Below are 21,851 nucleotides of genomic sequence, written 5' to 3'. Positions count from 1 at the left end.
CTGTATCTCCCTCCCCATCTCTACGACCTGAAATTCAATTTACGTGTCGGCATATTTCACTGTCATTCGAGTAGCTCCCCCAATCCTCCCCACCACGAGTTCTCGTTTTAGTATCAAGCAGTACATCAAATCGAATTTACCTACACTCGAAGATAACTTTTCGAAAGAGTGTTCCGGAATGCGACTTCAACGAGCCGCGGGGAAACAAATAGTCCTATTACTCAAGTACTTCAATGCTAACTGATATTTTAAAAAATGGTTTTACGACAAGATTGTCGCTTACTCAGTCATAAATAAATCCGTTTTTTCAGTTGCTTCAATTACTTGCACGAAAAAAATGTTTCCCTATCTGTGAGAACGCAGTTGTCAAGCGCAATTGACGGTTCCATTGCTGATCGTTGTATTGAATTTAAACAGGAACACATCTGAGTATTGTACGTAAGTTTTTATTGCTGTATATGAGCATATTAACAGTTTGGTCCTCCACATTTTGTTTTGGTCTCGGTGTATTCATGACGAAACAAAAAAATGTGTTGTACAGGTTTCGTTCTTGTTCGTAACTTTGAACTATTAACAGGAAAGGAGGCTCACAGCCAGTTACTAGCTTCTATTCCCATTTCCAGTAACAGATTTCATTTCACTATTTTCCATTGTTGCCACATAACGATATTGAGTTTCTGGTACTCGTCACTCTAGCACAGCAATGACATTTAATTTTACTTATTTTAATTGCTGCGATAGTACAACCCTTTATATTTAAGTTTCTAAAATTTGACCGAAGCTCTGCTCCATCCTTTCCAGTTTCCATCTTATTCGGAGTTAAATATATAGTATATTCACTTCACTAACTTGTCGATAGGAATTAACTATTTTTTGACAGGGTGAAAAAAAATCTAGGCGATTTAACAGAGGGACGTAGTAATCGTATGGATGAAACTGTTTCGAATTGTGAATTCGATGACACTGTTTTAATGTTACTTTACGAACAGTGAACAATTTTTTGCTGTATCTGATTCTATATAGTAATAGAGAAATACTAGTAAACCCTTGCATAATTACATAATGTGACACTTTCGAGTACTACACTGTCTGACAAAAAAAGTGAAGCCTCAAAGGGGGAGTAGGAAACGAAATGAAAATCCACCGATTTAGAGTATGTGTGTGATGTCATTCCAGAGATTACAAAAGAGAGTCAAAACTGCAAAGATTTTGGAAGCAGGACGTTGTAATCTCTGTGGTCTCGATGCATGCGCTGATTTGATTGGGAAGGGTGTCATAAAGCCATCATATCTGCTCCTGCGCCAAGCTGGCCAGCAATTGTTTTTACAAGAGTACACTGGATTTGCAGTATGTTTTGGAGATCGACAGGTGACTGAGTTACCGCACTGACATCAGTCACTTTAACTAATAAACCTTCCACGTGACTAACGGCACTATGCGTCTGCTTAACTGATTTTGTCCTTTAACTGTGTTTGTTGTTTATAGCCTGCATTATGGCTCTGAGCACTATGGGACTTAACATCTCAGGTCATCAGTCCCCTAGAACTTAGAACTACGTAAACCTAACTAACCTAAGGACATCACACACATCCATGCCCGAGGCAGGATTTGAACCTGCGACCGTAACGGTCGCGCGTAGCCTGCATTAGAGGTTATCACAGTTATCAGAATCTAAATGAACTTAAATGCTGAAATAGTATTAATAAAAAGGTATCCCTAATTTTGTCAACTGTTGACGGGTGATTAATATATCAACACTGGATTGATCTTTTATAAAAGTTGTGGCACAAATTTATTGATCAAAAAATTGGGCGAAATACATGTTAAACAGGTTGGCAAAGATAAAACATGCAACGAACAGTTAATAACTCTGTGTGGCGTCTGGTTGGCAAAGACTATAGTTTGTCTGATTGAACTACTTACTTTGGCTCAAAATACGTGTAACGCAATCTGAAATTATCTGACACTGAATATACCTTAATGGACTTATTCTACAGAGAAGTTACACGACGTTGGTGCAGCTGAGAAAAAGTGACGAGATTGTGGTCTTGTTTGTCCCCACAAGCCTGAGCAGCAATACAGTATCTCTTCCCCGATGTGCGGCGTCGTCTCAGGGGACGATTGTGGTTCAAGCGTCAGCAGAGCAGCTATCTGCGGCGTCTGTAAACCCACATCGCAGGCACGAAATATGCAAAGTCGCGGCTGGCGATCTGTTGGATGGATCTCAATTACTCTCTGACGGAGCACTGAAAACTCGGCAGATTCCCCCAGCGTGTGACACACCCGTTAGCTGGCCATACCATGGACCAATTTGACTCACTTGGATGACAATGCGCACAAGCTGATCACACCAGATCTAACACGACTAAGATTTTCCTTGGCACATCGAGTTGTTCGAGATGACTGAGGTGTAAAATGTCGGAGTGGCTAAGTCCCCAGTCAAGACCAATGCCCTAGTGCTACCCACTCATAACAAACGTCAAGACCAGAATCCTCTCCAGACCGGATCTGAATCCGAAGATCCACTCCAGCCAGAGCCTGAATCGGAAGACCAAGGCGTCTTACATTTCATCAAACCTCAGTAAACAAAAGGAATTCCACAACTGACCCCACAAGGGTTTAGTGCCGGCTACAATACTCCACGAGCCCCATGTCTACCCTCTACCTCGTCTGCCAATCCTAATCGAAGTTAACAACATTCTTCTCTTTTCAGGAGAAGCAGCCAATCCCTGACTGGCAAATTCCCGCGCAGACAGGGGACGTCGTGCTCCTGATTTGTTTTCTCCCATGGCCATGGTAGGCATAGTGTTATTTTGAGTTTCCGTATAGGTCTAAAATGAACAACACATTTATCATAGGGATCGTTATTTGGACTGCCTGAACGTTACTGCGTGTCCGACCAGCGGCCCCAGCTAAACTAAGAGAAGTGCTTTTTCGTGTTCCAACATAGATAATTTCAGAGCCATGTTCCGTCTAAAACTGAAGGCCTGAGGCCAGGAGTGTGATGGAGTTATTCGAGGGACACCGTAACGAGTTTTAGTTTATATGCTGTCCCTCCAAACTAGCCAGACCTGAACCCGATCTGGTATCGTCAGAGCTCTTCATCGCTCTTCCCGGAATTTACGGGAGTTAGCTGATGTGGTGCAGATGTGGTGGCAGCTCCTTCCAGCTACCTACCAAGGCCGCATTTCTTCCATGCCACAACATGTAGCCGCTGTTATCCCAAAGATGAACACAACGGCTATTAGGTAGGTGGTCGTAATGTTGTGGTTGATCAGTGTATATTACGTGATTTATTTTAAGCATTTTTCTGAAAGAGCTTGCTTCAAGCATAGGCTCTAGCAGTTTAGTGAGTTCAGCATAAGATATAGTTCGTTTCAGCTTAAACAGAAATCCACTGAGCCACGCAGTATCATATGCTGGAATTAAATCAGCAAAAACCACAGAAGTTTTCTGTCGTCTTTGAAAGTTGCTTTCAATAAATAACAAGGAGATCGTCACCGATTTAGTACAAATTTATAGTTACGCAGGCCTTGGCCAGAAATGGAAGTGACAAAATTGAAAGCTCCACATGGCGAAGCGTTTAGCATCTTTAGCGCGAATCGGGCGAGCAATGACTCATTATGTTAGAGTATTTTCCAAGCAGCGTTTGACGCAGAGGAGAAATTAGAGAACGATACTCCGGAGTTTGCAGGTCCGGGTCCTAGTAAGTGAAATTTTTTATTTTAAATTACTACTTTACTTACACTGCAACTAAACCGCCCACTCGTATTCAGTGCAGTTCAGTATCCTATAACCCTTTCTGGAAAATTATTGCAAAGTGTCTACGTATGCCTGCAACAGAGTATCGGTTCTTTTGGACATCCCCCTCTACCCCCCTCCCCCCCCCCCAAATCCTATCCGCTATTGCAACGCTGCGATGACTATTTCTGTCATCAAATAAATCTTATGAAAAAGTCTTGAAACTGCTCTTATCTCATGAAGAGAGAGAAGGAAATCACATCCTGAGAAGACTGCGTGAAAATACAGTCCTCACCAATATGTAACACTAAGAAGAAATGCAGATGATAAACGGATATTCATTGGACAAATATATTATACTAGAACTGACATGTGATTACATTTTCACGGAAGTTGGGTGCATAGATCCTGAGAAATCAGTACCCAGAACAACCATCTCTGGCCGTAATAACGGCCTCGATACGCCTGGGCATTGAGTCAAACAAAGTTTGGATGGCGTGTACAGGTACAGCTGCCCATGCAGCTTCAACACAATACCACAGTTCATCAACAGTAGTGACTGGCGTATTGTGACGAGCCAGTTGCTCGGCCACCATTGACCAGACGTTTTCAGTTGGTGAGAGATCTAGAGAATGTGCTGGCCAGGGCAGCAGTCAAACATTTTCTGTATCCAGAAAGGGCCCTACAGGACCTGCAACATGCGGTCGTGCATTATCCTGCTGAAATGTAGGGTTTCGCAGGGATCGAATGAAGGGTAGAGCCACTGGTCGTAACACACCTGAAATGTAACGTCCACTGTTCAAAGTGCCGTCAATGCGAACAAGAGGTGACCGAGACGTGTAACCAATGGCACCCCATACCATCACGCCGGATGTTACGCCAGTAGGGCGATGACGAATACACGCTTCCAATGTCCGTTCACCACGATGTCGCCAAACACGGATGCGACCATCATGATGCTGTAAACAGAACTTGGAGTCATCTGAAAAAATGACGTTTTGCCATTCGTGCACCCAGGTTCGTCGTTGAGTACACCATCGCAGGCGCTCCTGTCTGTGATGCAGCGTCAAAGGTAACCGCAGTCATGGTCTCCGAGCTGATGGTCCATGCTGCTGCAAACGTCGTCGAGCTGTTCGCGCATGTGGTTGTTGTCTTGCGACCGCCCCGCCCCCCTCCTCCTGTTGACTCAGGAATCGAAACTCGGGTGCACGATCCATGCGGATAAGATACCTGTCATCTCGACTTCTAGTGACACGAGGCCGTTGGGATCCAGCACGGCGTTCCGTATTACCCTCCTGAAACCACCGATTCCATATTCTGCCAACAGTAATTGGAGCTCGACCAAAGCGAGCAGCAATGTCGCGATACGATAAACCGCAATCGCGATAGGCTACAATCCGACCTTTATCAAAGTGGGAAACGTGATGGTACGCATTTCTCCTCCTTACACGAGGCATCACAACAACGTTTCACCAGGCAACGCCGGTCAACTGCTGTTTGTGTATGAGAAATCGGTTGGAACCTTTCCTCATGTCAGCACGTTGTAGGTGTCGCCACCGGCGCCAACCTTGTCTGAATGCTCTAAAAAGCTAATCATTTGCATATCACAGCATCTTCTTCCTGTCGGTTAAATTTCGCGTCTGTAGCACGTCATCTTCGTGGTGTAGCAATTTTAATGGCCAGTTGTGTAAATATCTCAGGAGTCACACGACCCGCACCAAATATGCTGCTTTGTCTGAATGCTCGGCCATCTAGAACTCCCATTTCAGTCATTTTAATTTCTGGCCAAGTCTTGTATGTACCATAAATGTGGACTAAATCGGGGATGATGAGCAGGCGTGGTTCCCTTATTAGATCCGTTCACAAGAACGTAAGTTGGATATGGATCCAGTCTCACCCGTTTGTACTGTGTCGTTTTCATTTCTGGCCAAGTCGTATATATACCATAAATATAGAGTAAATCGGGGATGATGAGTGGGTGTTGTCGGCTTGTAAGACACCCCCCCCCCCCCCCCGCCGCACACAAGAACTTCAGTTGGATATGGATCGAGGCTCACCCATTTGTACTATGGTTTCATTAACTGTACATATTTTGTTGAATTTAACCTTTCTAATAGTTTGTTATAAACTATTTTGAATTCGGTGAGATGATAACTTTTTGATCTTAGCTAAGTTTCCTTGGTTTTAGAACTGCCAGTGTTTCATTCTAAATTGTTCTGTGATTCTTCCAGTATCATTTCAAGCAAACCGGAAACAGGTTCGACCAGTCACCAGCAGACGATAGTAGTATCAACAGGACGTGCATACCACACTACACAAAACGGGAACAGCGGGGTGGACGTGAGGAGACACCATCGCCGATTTCGGCACCCACCGTGCCAGATGGCGAGGTGACACCGGAGCACGATATAAAACGTCTTCCTTTCGCGTGCGGACGCGTAAATCTGTGGCGGGGAGAGATTTGTGGAGCGACAGCTGTACCTGCCACTGGCTGCTGAGGAATGCGCCCCGTGCGTGAGGCGGCCTTATTTCAACGGAGCACGCGCCGAGCACATTCCATTCCCTCTGGGGACGCACGTGGCAGCTTGGCGAACGCTTCTTCATGCACGCAGTTCAGCGCTGTCCCCAGTTGAATCGAATGGGGAAAAAAACCTTCATTATATATTCCTTGAGACAGTCGTCGTTTCTTGCTGTGTGCATGAACTGAATAATATCGGTCCTGTATTATCTTTATTTCAGCTATGACATGACCTGCGCTTTGTTTTATTGTTTTCAAAAACGCGATAGGCTACGTTGCCTATGGTACTGACATTGTGCCTGCAACGCCTCCACGGTCATTTTTCGTCCGTTTCTCCACACAGAGCCGTGACGAGACTGTCGTAACCAGCTCGTGACTATGGTGGTTTGACCTTATATGGCTGGCGGTTCACACACAACTGTGGCGTTATAATGATGTGTCTTTTGTTGCTATTGATGTAGCGTCTTATAGCAAGAGTAGTGATAGCGGAGTTTCCATCAGTTTAAAGAAAATGCAGCAAAATTTACCCTATCAAACACTGTCACTTAAGTTCCATATGTTCTCGTAGCTGATGACTGTTTTGCCGGGTCGTTAGTCTTCTGACAAGTTTGACGCAGCCGGACCTGAATTTATCTGCTGTCTCAACCTCTTCATCTCAGAGTAACACCTGCACCCAACATCTTCAGTTATTTGATGGATATACCTCAATCTATGTCTTCTTCTACAGCTCTCGCCCTCTACAGCTCTCTCAAATACCGTAAAATGTATTCCTTGTCTCATTACATGTCCCACCATCCCGTCGTCCCTTCTTGTAAATGTTTTCCGTACGTTCCTTTCCTCGCCTCTGTGCCTTTGCAGAAACATTCTAATGTCTTATCAGTCCACCTTCTACAGTTCTATAGCACCACATTGAAACGCTTTGATCTTTTTACTTTTCAGGATTTCCCACTGTCCATGGTTCACTTCCACACAATACAATCCCAGAAGTTTCCTGCTAAAAGCCGATGTTAGATACTAACACACTTCCTTTGTTCGTTATTTTGTTTCCAAGGTAGCAGAACCCCTTCACTTGATCTACTTCATGTCGTCCCCCCCTCCCCTCCCCCCGAGTTGGATCTTGGCATGTTGAATTCCCTAATGATTTACGAAATGGAATGCCCTATCTATCTAGCTCAACTACCATTCCGCGTTCAAAGTGTGTTAATTCCCGTCGTGCGGCCATAATCATATCGGAAACCTTCTCAGGTGAATAACCTGAGTGCAAATGAACAGCTCCTCCAATGCTCTACATTTTTATGCTTTGTATATGCGATACTTCCACCATCTGTACATGTGCGTATTGCTATCCTATGATTTTTGTCATCTCAGTGTACATGCGACGAAATGATATCTGCTGTGTGGATTACTTACTCGTCCGAAGCCTTGCCGGACACAGCAGAATATCCGCGGAAGAAGATCATAACAGCTGTGACAACCTTCTTCTCTTTGCTCCTTTTACTGTACATTTCTCTTTCTAACCGTTCTCGTTTTTGTCATCATTCAGTCTGCTATTGCTCTTTGGCGAACTCATGTTTTGGATAGTTTTCGCCTTTGAGGTCTACAGCTCACCACAGTAAGTCTGAACTACAACATGACGACTCAAATAACGCTCACTATCGCAGGAATACAGCTTGGTATAGTCTGTCGACGTCAGTCTATCGTATGGATATAGATCTCACTTTGTACTCTGTTATGACGGATCTCGTTGAAGTTAATAAACCACTCTTTTGAAATCGCCATTAGAACTAAATTGCATTTCAGTTCAGCCGAAACTTCCAGAGGAAAATCATAACATGACTAAGCAAGGCATTATTTCTGTGTTTTCTCAGTTCTATTTGAAGCTGGCAAAGGAAGTGTTCACAAGAAACCTGCTAAAGGAACAAAGCACTTTGTGGCAGTGATGATTGGAAGTCTCCGAGGGGTAAGTTCAGCCATCTCTATAGGCGACGATTTTCTTCTCTTTCGTTGTGGTATTGAGAGCTGTATGTGTAGAAACTGCAAGTTTACTGCTACCAATCACAGTTTATTTTATTTTGTTTTCACTAAGTGTTTCAAAGGGATTATAATCCACAGTCAGGTCAATTCTACATCTACATCTACATCCATACTCCGCAAGCCACCTGACGGTGTGTGTCGGAGGGTACCCTGAGTACCTCTATCGGTTCTCCCTTCTATTCCAGTCTCGTATTGTACGTGGAAAGAAGGATTGTCGGTATGCTTCTGTGTGGGCTCTAATCTCTCTGATTTTATCCTCATGGTCTCTTCGCGAGATATACCTAGGAGGGAGCAATATACTGCTTGACTCTTCGGTGAAGGTATGTTCTCGAAACTTTAACAAAAGCCCGTACCGAGCTACTGAGCGTCTCTCCTGCAGAGTCTTCCACTGGAGTTTATCTATCATCTCCGTAATGCTTTCGCAATTACTAAATGATCCTGTAACGAAGCGCGCTGCTCTCCGTTGGATCTTCTCTATCTCTTCTATCAACCCTACCTGGTGCGGATCCCACACTGCTGAGCAGTATTCAAGCATTGGGCGAACAAGCGTACTGTAACCTACTTCCTTTGTTGTCGGATTGCATTTCCTTAAGATTCTTCCAATGAATCTCAGTCTGGCATCTGCTTTACCGACGATCAACTTTATATGATCATTCCATTTTAAATCACTCCTAATGAGTACTCCCAGATAATTTATGGAATTAACTACTTCCAGTTGCTGACCTGCTATTTTGTAGCTAAATGATAAGGGACCTATCTTTCTATGTATTCGCATCACATTACACTTGTCTACATTGAGATTCAATTGCCATTCCGTGCACCATGCGTCAATTCGCTGCAGATCCTCCTGCATTTCAGTACAATTTTCCATTGTTGCAACCTCTCGATACACCACAGCATCATCTGCAAAAAGCCTCAGTGAACTTCTGATGTCATCCACCAGGTAATTTATGTATATTGTGAATAGCAACGGTCCTATGACACTCCCCTGGGGCACACCTGAAATCACTCTTACTTCGGAAGACTTCTCTCCATTGAGAATGACATGCTGCGTTCTGTTATCTAGGAACTCCTCAATCCAATCACACAATTGATCTGATAGTCCGCATGCTCTTACTTTGTTCATTAAACGACTGTGGGGAACTGTGTCAAACGCCTTGCGGAAGTCAAGAAACACGGCATCTACCTGTGAACCCGTGTCTAAGGCCCTCTGAGTCTCGTGGACGAATAGCGAGAGCTGGGTTTCACACGACCGTCTTTTTCGAAACCCATGCTGATTCCTACAGAGTAGATTTCTAGTCTCCAGAAAAGACATTATACTCGAACATAATACGTGTTCCAAAATTCTACAACTGATCGACGTTAGAGATATAGGTCTATAGTTCTGCACATCTGTTTGACGTCCCTTCTTGAAAACGGGGATGACCTGTGCCCTTTTCCAATCCTTTGGAACGCTTCGCTCTTCTAGAGACCTACGGTACACCGCTGCAAGAAGGGGGGCAAGTTCCTTCGCGTACTCTGTGTAAAATCGAACTGGTATTCCATCAGGACCAGCGGCCTTTCCTCTTTTGAGCGATTTTAATTGTTTCTCTATCCCTCTGTCGTCTATTTCGATATCTACCATTTTGTCAACTGTGCGACAATCTAGAGAAGGAACTACAGTGCAGTCTTCCTCTGTGAAACAGCTTTGGAAGAAGACATTTAGTAATTTAGTAATTTAGTAATTTACGTTATTTGACGTGACATGAATGTGTTTTATGTACGAATTTGGAGTAACCTGTGGCACTGTCTAGTGTTAGAAGGCAGAAACGAAATACTCTTTTAGTATAAGACTCAAAGATGAAAGAAATACAAATGTAAATAAATCCAGTCACGGTATAGCTCAGTGGTTATTATATCGCTCAAGAGCCTCGACATCTCGGTTCACATATGTACCAATCTTATTATTAATTGGCAACCTACGTAAATTAGTATCTTGTGAGCGCCCACAAGACAAGCTATAGTAAGGGCAGGGTAAATTCACCACCGATTCCCAGTACCTAACATTAAAAGTCGGCAACTCCGGCACACTAATTTTCTTAAGAAATGTTTTATCTGTGTGCACAGATGATTAACGTTTTGACCACTGGCCAGTTTTATCATTTTCTGTATTTTTTTATTAAGAGCACTAGCCAACATTTAACTGTGATACTAACCTTTTATGAAAGCCTGAAACTACTTCTTCGGGATTATAAACATACATTGTTAAACATTTCTTTCGCGTAGGATAATTTTTTTTGGAAACGAGGCTTCTTGCGCTTGGCTACTTTCCATTCACTGTACTGGTATGTGGTGCCTTTTCTTACAGCCTTTTCTGTTCCCCTATAGCAAATAAAAAAAGTTTTTCATAGTGCAGAAAATGAAGAAACGTCTTAAAAGAATGCAATGTTTCAACGAACGTATTACAAAATAAAACGAGAAATACTCACTTGAAGTTTGACACAGTTTTCTTCCTGTAAAAAGTCAAGATCATCATCTGAATCGTCGATATCGTCACCCTCAGTGTCACTGTCGGCAAATTTACTAAATGTCAGGTCCGTTATTTTTGTTCTGCTGATTGCGATGTATTACAACAGTCTTAATTTAATTTCGTATTCCTCGCTGTAAATATGTATCCCACAGTATTTGAAGATAACCGTCTCTATAACGTGCACTCACGACACCAAGTTATATTCGTTTGATATTTATTCCGTAGCAGCAAATCGGTGCGAGACGCATACGCCAATGAGTTGTCTGCGCTGCGCCCGTAGTGGCCCCACTATTTACCCTTCTGCCCCTGAGGTAAGCGGCCAACCCACGAATCCACCAACGTCAATGAAAATAAAGTAGATCTTTAAATATTTCTATCTCTGTAAGTATTTCTGTTTGTTACTGAACAGAAAACTACACTCTTAACGAGTTCTTAACGTCAGTTGACGTTTTTGGTGACCTACCTGTGGTTACCATAAAGCAACTTAATCCTCTGCTGAGTGATAGGGCTGGGCCAGAAGGCAAGAAAGGGGCGTTCACAGATGAAAACATGCATAGTATTTTATTTAAATGAAAGTCACCAACTGTATAATGTCGATAAGAATAGCTTTTAATGATATCTAAGAAATTAAACAACTTGTGGAATATTAACTAGGAAATAAGATTAGCTATTTGACGATAGCAAAAGATCTTTTAAATGATTAACAAATTAAGCAAAATGTCAGACATTAACAGGAATGTGAAGTCAGCCAAGCTGCATATTAATAAACAAAAACATTAACATTTACAAAAATTTTCAATTAGCTTTTAAATGTAATATCTTAAATGATTGCAGTAAATTTGGCAACTATTAACAGTTGTATCACAAGAAATGTGTCACATCGGTTGGTGACGTAAGTTCAAAACAAATTGAAGTTACACAGATACAATTGAGCCACGCGACGGGCGAGAGAACCCGACGGACAGGGACACCAGTGTGAACTGGCCACCCACGGCTGTGCTGGTGGGTGGTGCGTTCAGCGTGAACTACAACAGGCTACGAAACTAGTAGCAGAGCACTGCTTTACAAAGGGCGGCGCATATTTCATTATATTACCACTTAAGAGGCAAACATAAATAAATAAAAAAGACTTCTGTCCAATCAGCGAATACGGTGATAAGCAACAAAGCAATTAACTGGGTAACATTCTGATTCCACGAATGAGAAAACCACTAAGGCTTACGTGCCCCCAAAATTAATTGGCAAACAGTTACTTGTACTAATTATGCATCAGGAACAGTCATTAAACACTATTTCGAAATGGAAGAAAATTGAAACTCGCTGACTTCTGACATGTTTAGCAGTAAGACACTAGCCGTAAATAACGTATCGGTCAGCTCTTACTATCATAAAGTCCACTATTTCAAATTGCTAAACAACCAAATCTCGGATGTCAAACCTGTTTTACCAGGTAGTGGAAAACTACATTCTTATTTTAGCAGGGTTTACCATACAAAATCTCAGGCGGGTCAATTTACAGCCCCACCAAAATGTTTTACAAATACTTAACTAAAACTATTACTGTGAAAAGGCACTCTGGTTAAATTAGACTTCACTGTATTTAAAAGTAAGAACAACATATAGTTCAGCCCTCAACACTGTCCACGGTAAGCCACTCGATATGGTTCAAATGGTTCAAATGGCTCTGAGCACTATGCGACTTAACATCTGTGGTCATCAGTTGCCTAGAACTTAGAACTAACTAAACCTAACTAACCTAAGGACATCACACACATCCATGCCCGAGGCAGGATTCGAACCTGCGACCGCAGCAGTCGCGCGGTTCCGGACTGAGCGCCTAGAACCTCAAGACCACGGTGGCCTGTCCACTCGATATATGATCAATTTAAACAGGCAGTGCTGGTTAACGTAACTCTACTAGCTCTGTAACACAGCCACGCAACTTTCACACATTTCACAAATAGTTGCGACTAACGTCTGTAATGAAACAGAGTTGCTTCCGTTAAGAGGTAAACTTCAGTTCTTTCGGAGCAAACCCCCATAAATAGCAAAACATAGCAGACCTTCCGGGAAGAAAAAAACTAGTCGCAGCACTACGGCTTTAACAAAACAAGGCTCAGAAGCCACAGAAAGAGTCTCCCCAAAAATATTTTGATGAATCGGTAGAGAAGTGGCACTCAGAATCTCCACGCCCTCGGCACAGCCAACCCAAAACATCGTCTTCGCTTGATGAGGCCTGTGCTCCGCAAAAGCCGTTGTAATATCACCTCCAGACAGCAGAAGTAAACGGGCTTTGCGCCCCGCAAGTACTTATACCTATTCGGCTCACAAATTCCTGACACCCTCGTGCCAGTCAAAGCTCCTCGTGCGGAGAACCACCAAACATCGCTTCCCGTAACCGCGATCTAGAGATCGATTGATCGATCGAGTCGGCACGGCTATTTGGATTCGGCTGTTAGATACTATATGAATGTTATAAAATACGGCTGAGAACTGCGAACTGCACGAATACTTGATTGACGACCTCTATTGCCAAAGCAAAAATATTTACGTCTATAGTTTATCAGTTGAGTGGAGGTAACTGCAGTGAATGCGCTTGTAGGATGCTATTATGTTTGTATTACATAATGATTGTAGAAGGGAGAGGGCGAAACCCAGTCCTGGCATATAGCTCACTCGTCTAGAATAGCACGAAGGGAACGCGGAGCGTAACGTCTCCATCCGAGAGATGGATCGCCATCAACAATGTCACATGCCCACATTTCATGAGACACTGCGAGAGTCTTTGGAATTTAATCCACGGTGTGGTCGAAATATCTAGTGATCAGGAACTTTCTGCCACCCTCTCTCAACCCCTTGCTCGCCAGATAATGGAGATGAGAATTTCTTCTATCCCCTCGCCGAGGATTAACCTCAAAGGCGCGTTAGCGACCTAGTCTGTGGAGACAGGAAATACGTGCACTAGGTACATGATTTAGCAGGTACTTGCGTCTCGTGGACATTAATAGGTCGTATTGGTTGGGCGCAATATCTGATAGAGGGACATTTAGCTCCTGGAGGTTGGCGTGTGCGCTGCAGATGCAGTAGGAAACAGAAGAGAAGACCAGATGGCTTTCGCTGCGTTCCGCGTCGTCTCTTACGCCTTATGCTTTAACTCTGTCCTGATCGCTTTCGCAGACAACGGTGAGTTAATAGATATCTTTATTAGTGATTGGAAACACAATTTTCGCTGCACGCTTTTCTCTTAAGGGATAGGAGTTTCTCATTCGATTGTCCGTCGAGAAATACGTAATTAAAAACAAAGCGGTTGGGGGAAGGAGCCAGAAATCTTGAAGTTCCCATTAGGCTTTTTTCTGTAATTTTATTTGGATTTAACAATGAAAACTCACGTGACTTCTGCCCCGTCACGCATAGCACCACTTTAGCGGATAATGGACTTCACGAGACACACAAAACGTTGATCAGGATGGCTGAATCGAAGGTGGGCACATCGCTCGAAGGCGTCCCAGATGTGTTCAAGACTGCAGAAATCACATAACCTTGGACACCACGCGAGAACCCTTATGTTTTTAGAGTGTTCCTCAAACAATACTGACAGTGCTATAGGAACGATGTGGTACATGTCCTCCTGATGGTAAAGGTCGCTTGCGGGTTGCTTTTTTTTTATCCGAAGTAAACACCCGACACTCTAGAATACCTTCACCTTACACTTGACTGTGTTCTGATGCTAAGCGGGATGTATACTCTCCCGAAGTTTTCGCTGTAGCTACTAATATCTTGCCGGTCCGCCTCGGTAGCTGCGCGGTCCGCGCGACGGATTGCTAACCGAAGGGGGCAGGGTTCGATTCTCCACTCGGGGACGGAGTATTGTGCTGTCCTTACTTTCGTATCGTCATAAACGACATTCCACTAGCGAGATGGCTGTACGCGCACGCCCCATAAACCAATGAAGTAAAAAATATTGTGACGTATCTGCTTGAGAATCAATCACGTCTGTACATGGCGTTAGATTGACGAAGAGTGTGTGGTGATATTGTAGTTATTAGGCAACATTCACGTAATAAATTATTGTATAAACATTTGCTCAACAGCATCATCCGTGAGCAGCATCTTGCAAGTCCTGTAGCACTCGGTTGGGGTACTCTTGGACTCATTTCCCCGTGCCCGTTTAGAATGATATACTGTTTTGGGTTTACTAAGAACTTCTCAATCCAATCACAAAGCTAGTCTGATAGTTCGTATGATCGTACTTTGCCCATTATGCAATAGATCGTACTTTGCTCATTAGGCATTAGTGCGGAACCGTATCGACGTTTTTCGGAAGTCAAGAAACATGGCATCAACCCTGGTACTGCTATCTACAGCCTTCTGAGTCTTGTGGATGTATTTCACACGATACCTGTTTGCGGAATCCATGTTGAATCCTAGAGAGGACATTTTTCGGTTACCGGAACGATTACAAGACGCGAGCATAATACTTGTAACAAAATCTGATGACAACCTGACGTCAGCGATATAGGATCACAGTTGTCTCCAACGGTCCGACTACTTCTTGAAAACGGGAATGACCAACGCATTTTTACAATCACTTGTAATGTTTCGATGCTCCAGCAACTTATGGTAGACTGCTGCTAGACGAGGAAGAACCTCTTTCTCAGCCTATGCAGAATGGACCTTTTTGTCCCATCGCTTTTCTTCTGTTGAAATTTTAATTGATTTACTAACTTTCTATTTCGATATCTGACATCTTTGCATTTAGAGGCGGTTTAAAGGAAGAACTGTAGTACAATCTTCATCAGCTAAATATTTTTTGAAAGAGGAAACCAGTGTTTCAGCTGTCTCTGAGATCCGTTTCGGTGCCATTATGGTCACTGATTGTAAGGATAGATACCTTTATCGCTACACATTATTTAAAATAAGACCAAAATTTATTTTTATGCCTTACTGAATAAGTCGTGATTGCACTCAAAATAGAAAATAAAATTAAGGCTTTGCAGCACACACTGCAAAAGCGTCATCAGAAATAACTACATACAAGAATCTTCATTTCACGGAAACGTTCATTCACTACTATACTCTGAGTGGCAAATGTTTCTGAATTTACTCTATGGAATAAAGATTATGTGTGTAGATAACTCAAATAAAGAAGACACGTTCCTTCGAAACCCGTTAAATTAGTGCTTTTGCATTGCTTCTGGCGGACTTTTATTTTTCAAGATTAAAATTTTGTTATGACTCCACGAGTCCATTGAACATAGCAACTACATATATCTAAAGACGATCGCGTGTGATCTAAACTAAACATACGGTTAAAAAATGCAACTGAGATAGAAAAATAGACGATCTACCGTATAAAAAATTTTAATATCAGTACAGTCTTTGAATTCTCTCGCAACGAATATTTCGGCTATGAGGATAATATAATTCTGCAAAGCAATGTTGCCCCTTGCAAGTGCTTACAGTACTGTTGGCGACAAGAGACAAGGAAAATATCTTTTTTGTTATGTGGAAGCGCAATGTTCTCAGTCAACACACATCAAACAAATAAATCAAAATAGTACTTTCGTTTTGGTAGCTGCTTATGGTATTTTTAGCTGCTTTACACAAAGAACTTCAAACGAAAACCACAATACTGCTTCTGCTACGTGTATGACAGCGGCGACGAAAGAAAGTGTAGGATATATCCACGCATAGATGCTGAATGGCCAGATTTACTACATATTTGAAGATAGTTGGATATACAGAAAATACTACGTTTGTCGGTCACTTGGTGGACCCCGAAAATATTGATCACGGAGTACATGTGGCCTGCGACCAGCGGAAAGCTCTGATTTGGTGAGTGAAGTTGCTAATACAACAAAATTAGTAATACGCGATCTGTGTGTACATTAATTGCTAACAATCTCCATTTCCTAAGATTATTGACTGGCTACTGAAGTGGAAATGGCAGTGGAAAATAAGTGTTTTAGGTGGTATGTCTCGAGCGAGAAACGCTGGTTATTTTTTTGAATGCTAACGGCAGTGTCAAGTTTGTTGAAAATATAATGTTCCTGGGTCTCGGAATAGCTGCTGCAAATAGATTGTGGGAGACATTAGAAGAATTATGTCCCAATGGACGGTTGTGGTGAAGCGAGTAATGCCGTCAACCATTGATGATGGGTGGAGGAAACACAGTGGGAGTATTGGTTAATTATACGTGTTTCTTTCAATATTTGCGCCAATTTACTGTTTACATAAGGCTACTGATATCCCCTGACACCTGCCACTTACTGCAGTGGCGGGAGTGTAATTCGCACAGGAAACGAAACTCATGGTTCCTGCACAAACTTTCGCACTGAGGCGACAGCAGCAATTGTTTCACGGCTACTTTTTGGTGGTAATTCACTCACTTAGCCTGCTTATTTCATACTTTGGAGAACAACACTTGGGAGGAAGCAGTCTTAAACGACGTCCGTGACAAAGAACATTTACACTTTCGCGGGTTTCCGCGGAGTTCGTTTAAGTACATGTGACAAAGTGCACTCTGCGAGAAACACAGAGGGGGCACAATTGCAGCCAGAGGCGACTAACTAAACTTAAATGAAGGACCGGCCCGGCTAACTGCCGGCACCTGTGTGCGTTAATTAGGACGGAACACACAGCGAACGCACGGAACGGGCAGGTTGCACGAACGCGCCGCGTCAGGGAAGAAGCGGCGAATAAATCAGGCCCGCTGCGAGGCGCTTCGAATTATACGGCACCGGCAGGGGCCACAGATAAGCGGGCCAGACCCCGATTAGCCGCATCAATAACGCGTGGATAATGACACATCCGTGGGGGGGGGGGGGGGGGGGGGGAAGGGGCGGAGCGATAATACAGACGAGACTCTTCTCCCACAATTTACCAACTTGATGCGAAGCTCTAGAAAATTTTATTAATGAATCTATAGTCTCCGCAAGCCATTTTTTAAGTAAATGGTATCGGGTAATTTATCTCGTATATGAAGCGTATGTGTGTGTCAAGTTTCGGTTTTTATATGTTTGACATTATTCTGCTTGGGGAGCGATCTAGACTGTAATGAAAATAAAAGTAAGAAGATGCAAAATGCTATGCGTCAAAATAAATGCTCTTCTAAAGTGTTCAAGTCGTTTTAAAGTGTGTTACTTACATTTTTTGTTGGAATTACTTTTTCCGGGAGACATAAGAATTTCACTTTTATCTTCGATAAAGATAGTAGGTGAAGTAATGAATTAAAATATGTACAAAGGCTGGGAATTTAACCTGGGTCTCCTGAGTCCAGTGCCCTCTATAACACAAACCTCATTCCGCGCCTTCAGTCCATTTTCCCATTCTTAAATCGTCAGTATTGCCAAAGCTCTCCAATTCTGGAATAGCATCTCAGCTTTGTACGTAATGGGGAAATCCCGCCTCTACCTCAGGAGTATGTGATCTGTTGATCTGATGGAATTACATTTTTCTGGAGACATGTGAGTTTTAACTTCATCTTCTATCCTTACCGAAGAAAAAAGTGAGACTCATAAATTATGTCTCCCGGAAAATGTAATTCTATCAGATAAACAGATCACCACCTACAACTAAGGCACAGACAGGGTTGCTATTCCAACATCGGAGTGCCTTAGCAACACCGACGATTAAAGAAAGAGAAAATAATCTGAAGGATTGAATTGAAGTTTGTGTTAGGACGGGCATAGTATTCCGTGCAGGTGTGTGTGTGTGTGTGTGTGTGTGTGTGTGTGTGTGTGTGTGTATGTGTGTGCGCATGCACAATTGCTTCGTAAGTAGGAGACCCAGGTTCAAGTTCCGGCCTTGGGACAAATTTTAATTCATTGCTTAAAGTAGTATTTTCATTTTTAGCAATGGGTTTAGAGAGGTGGCCTGCTCGTATAGTGCAACGCAGGGTGCGCTGACTTGCGAGAGGACGGACAGCCAGACCCCGATCGAATTCGTACGGTAAGATTGACAACCGTGGCTGGTAACACGAATAAGTGTCGTTTTAGGCGGGTTGCCGCGCTTGTTTAGGCTAATGCTGGGCAGCTCTCCGATTTCTGCCTCAGAAAATAGGAACAGCCAACACCACATAGACGAAAAGGCCGAGCAACTTAATTCGAAGTTGTGACGCCAGCGAGAAGCGGCGAAAAGTCAACAGCTGTCTTGTATCAACAACGTGTTGGGTACAGAAATTCGTTGTGCTGTGTGTGACTGTTACTAGACTGTTATCCAAGTACGCAGAAATCATATTGTGTACTACTAAATTGTGTTTGTATTACTTACTTATAAGAGGGGAGCGGGGGTTGTTCGTGGGAAGAGACCAAACAGCGAGTTCATCGGTCTCATCGGATTAGGGAAGGACGGGAAAGGCAGTCGGCCGTGCCCTTTCAAAGGAACCACCCCGGAATTTGCCTGGAACGATTTAGGGAAATCGCGGAAAACGAAAATCAGGATAGTCGGACGCGGGATTGGACCGTCGTCCTCCCGAATGCGAATCCAGTGTGCTAATCACTGCGTCACCTCGCTCGGTTGTGTTCGTGTGAGTTTAACGCATCAAAATATATGTTTATGCAGTTTCATCTTCATTACGATTATGAAGTGTTGCGCGCCACAAGCTAATGGAAATTATACAGCAGGAAGAATTTCATGTGTTCAAATCATCCCATGTAGGCTTTCACGGCCGGCGTCTTCGTCAGTAAACACTTCCGGGCTAAATTGCCGTGGTCGATCTGTAGAACTTCTTCTCCCTGACGTTTCGTTCTCAACTACGGAGAACATCTTCCGAGGTGAGTCGACGACTGGCTGCTAGGAGCTGGGGCCGCCGCTTATATGGAGATCGTAGAGGGCGCCATCGCACGTCATGTGTTCAAGCTTCCTAAAGACGATGTAACGAGACAAAAATGGGTTTACTCAACCTCAAGGCAGAATCTCGCAGTTACTAATTAATTAGTGGTAAGTTTTAATTTGAACGTAATTTAGTAATGCAAGTTTTAGATTATGGTATACTATTATTTGCCGGATCACTTTACTTTTACGATTTTCAGGTACGTCAAAGATAGCTACATTAACAGTCAGAAACGGAAAAACCATTACGTCTCCACTTTCTAAACCACGGCTGGGGTCAAACGCCGTGCCAGGTACTTTTCGGAACTGTACGGCCTACCCGTATCCAGCTGTAGGGCCACGCAGAGACGGACGAGAAAGAAAAAAAAGCACGTTAGAGGCAGCAGCATTGCAGGAAAGCATCAAGATTAGTGTAGCCAGCCATAAAAAGAATTTCATATAACAGCGTTCACAAACTGAAACATAAAGTTTATGTAATCTCTTTACAGACGAATTAGGTGAAAATAATGTAAAAGGAGTCTGTTATTTTTATGTGTGGCCACCTGTCTGTGCAGTTCCATTAATTAATGAATATATGCATCTACATGATTACTCTGCAATTCACAATTAAGTGTCTGGCAGAGGGTTCATGGAAACCATCTTCAAGTTATTTCTGCACCGTTCCACTCTCGAAAAGCGCGCGGGAAAAACGGTCACTTAAATCTTTCTATGAGAGCTCTAATCTCTCTTATTTTATTATGATGATCATTCCACTCTAGCACATGCTCCTCCATATCCGCAGCTAGTGACGCTTGTGGTCTGAGAATGACACGGCGGTCGGTCGATACATTTGGGCATTCAAGGCCTGTTAGGACGGAGTTCAGTTTCATTCCCCCCTATGTAGATGGACACCAATAAAATATTTTCACCGTCTGAGGAGAAAGTTGGAGACTGAAATTTCATGAGAACATCCTCCGCAACAAAAAAGGCCTTTGGTTTGATGAGTGACACCCCCGTTCACTTATAATACCCATGGCGCTCTGTCCACTATTTTGCGACAGTACAAAACGAGCTGCTCTTTTTTGAACTTTTTCGATGTCCTCCATCGATCCTATATGGTACGGTTACGAGACCATACAACAGTACTCCAGGAATAGGACTACAAGCGTAGTGTATGCAATCTTTTTACCAGACTTGTTGCATTTTTTCAGTGTTCTACCAAGAAATCGAAGTCTTTGGTTTCCTTTACCCATAACGTTACCTATATGATCGTTTTTACATAAGTTACTCGTAATCGCTAAGTATTTAGCTGAATTTACAGCCTATAAATTTGCGTGATTCATCGTAAAGCAGTAATTTAGTGTATCCCTTTTTTTACTCATGTGGATGACTTCACACATTTAATTATTTAGACTCAATTGCCACTTTTCGCACCATACAGATTTGCCTAAATCGTTTTGCAATTACTTTTGTTTCTTGGCCGAGCGGTTCTAGGCGCTACAGTCTGGAACCACGCGACCGCTACCGTCGCAGATTCGAATCCTGCCTCGGGCATGGATGTGTGTCATGTCCTTAGGTTAGTTAGGTTTAAGTAGTTCTAAGTTCTAGAGGACTGATGACCTCAGCAGTTAAGTCCAATAGTGCTCAGAGCCATTTGAACGACTTTTGAACCAATTTGTTTTGATCATCTGATGATTTTGTACGACGGTAAATGACAGCATTATCTGCAAACAATCTAAGGGTGCTACTCAGATTATTTTCTAAATCCTTTACGTACATCAGGAAGCAGAAGACCTGTAACACTTATTCACATGAGTACTAAAAGAAATCAGCTAAATTTCGATTACCCGATAAGTCCCACAAATCTGAAAGCTGTAAAATCAACTAAATACTTAAGGATTACAATTACAAATAACCTAAATTGGAACGATTATATAGATAATATTGTGGGTAGAGCAAACCAAAGATTGCGATTCATTGGCAGAACACTCAGAAGGTGCAACAGGTGTACCAAAGAGACTGCTTACACTACGCTTGTCCGCCGTATTCTGGAGTATTGCTGTGCGGTGTGGGATCCGTGATCACGTAGGACTGAGGGATGACATCGAAAAAGTACAAAGAAGGGCAGCACGTTTTGTATTATCGCGAAATAGGGGGGAGAGTGCCACATACGTGATACATGAATTGGAGTGGCAATCATTAAATCAAAGGCGTTTTTCGTTGCGACGGGAACTTCTC

At 43.0% G+C, this 21,851-nt stretch overlaps 1 protein-coding gene across 1 annotated transcript in view; it reads left to right on the top strand.

Moving 5' to 3' along the window:
* The first annotated feature begins 13,872 nt into the window (after positions 1-13,872).
* Positions 13,873-21,851, top strand: part of LOC126336140 (uncharacterized) — a 78,443-nt gene continuing 70,464 nt past the window's right edge. The window contains exon 1 of the mRNA XM_049999632.1: positions 13,873-13,985. Coding sequence (XP_049855589.1) covers positions 13,910-13,985 — 76 coding nt within the window. The 5' untranslated portion in view covers positions 13,873-13,909. The remainder of the gene's footprint in view (positions 13,986-21,851) is intronic.

This window comes from Schistocerca gregaria, chromosome 2, assembly GCF_023897955.1.
Source record: "Schistocerca gregaria isolate iqSchGreg1 chromosome 2, iqSchGreg1.2, whole genome shotgun sequence".
Classification (NCBI taxonomy): domain Eukaryota; kingdom Metazoa; phylum Arthropoda; class Insecta; order Orthoptera; family Acrididae; genus Schistocerca; species Schistocerca gregaria.
The sequence above is the reverse complement of the archived record's forward strand: the minus strand, read 5'-3'. Positions and strand labels throughout refer to the sequence as shown.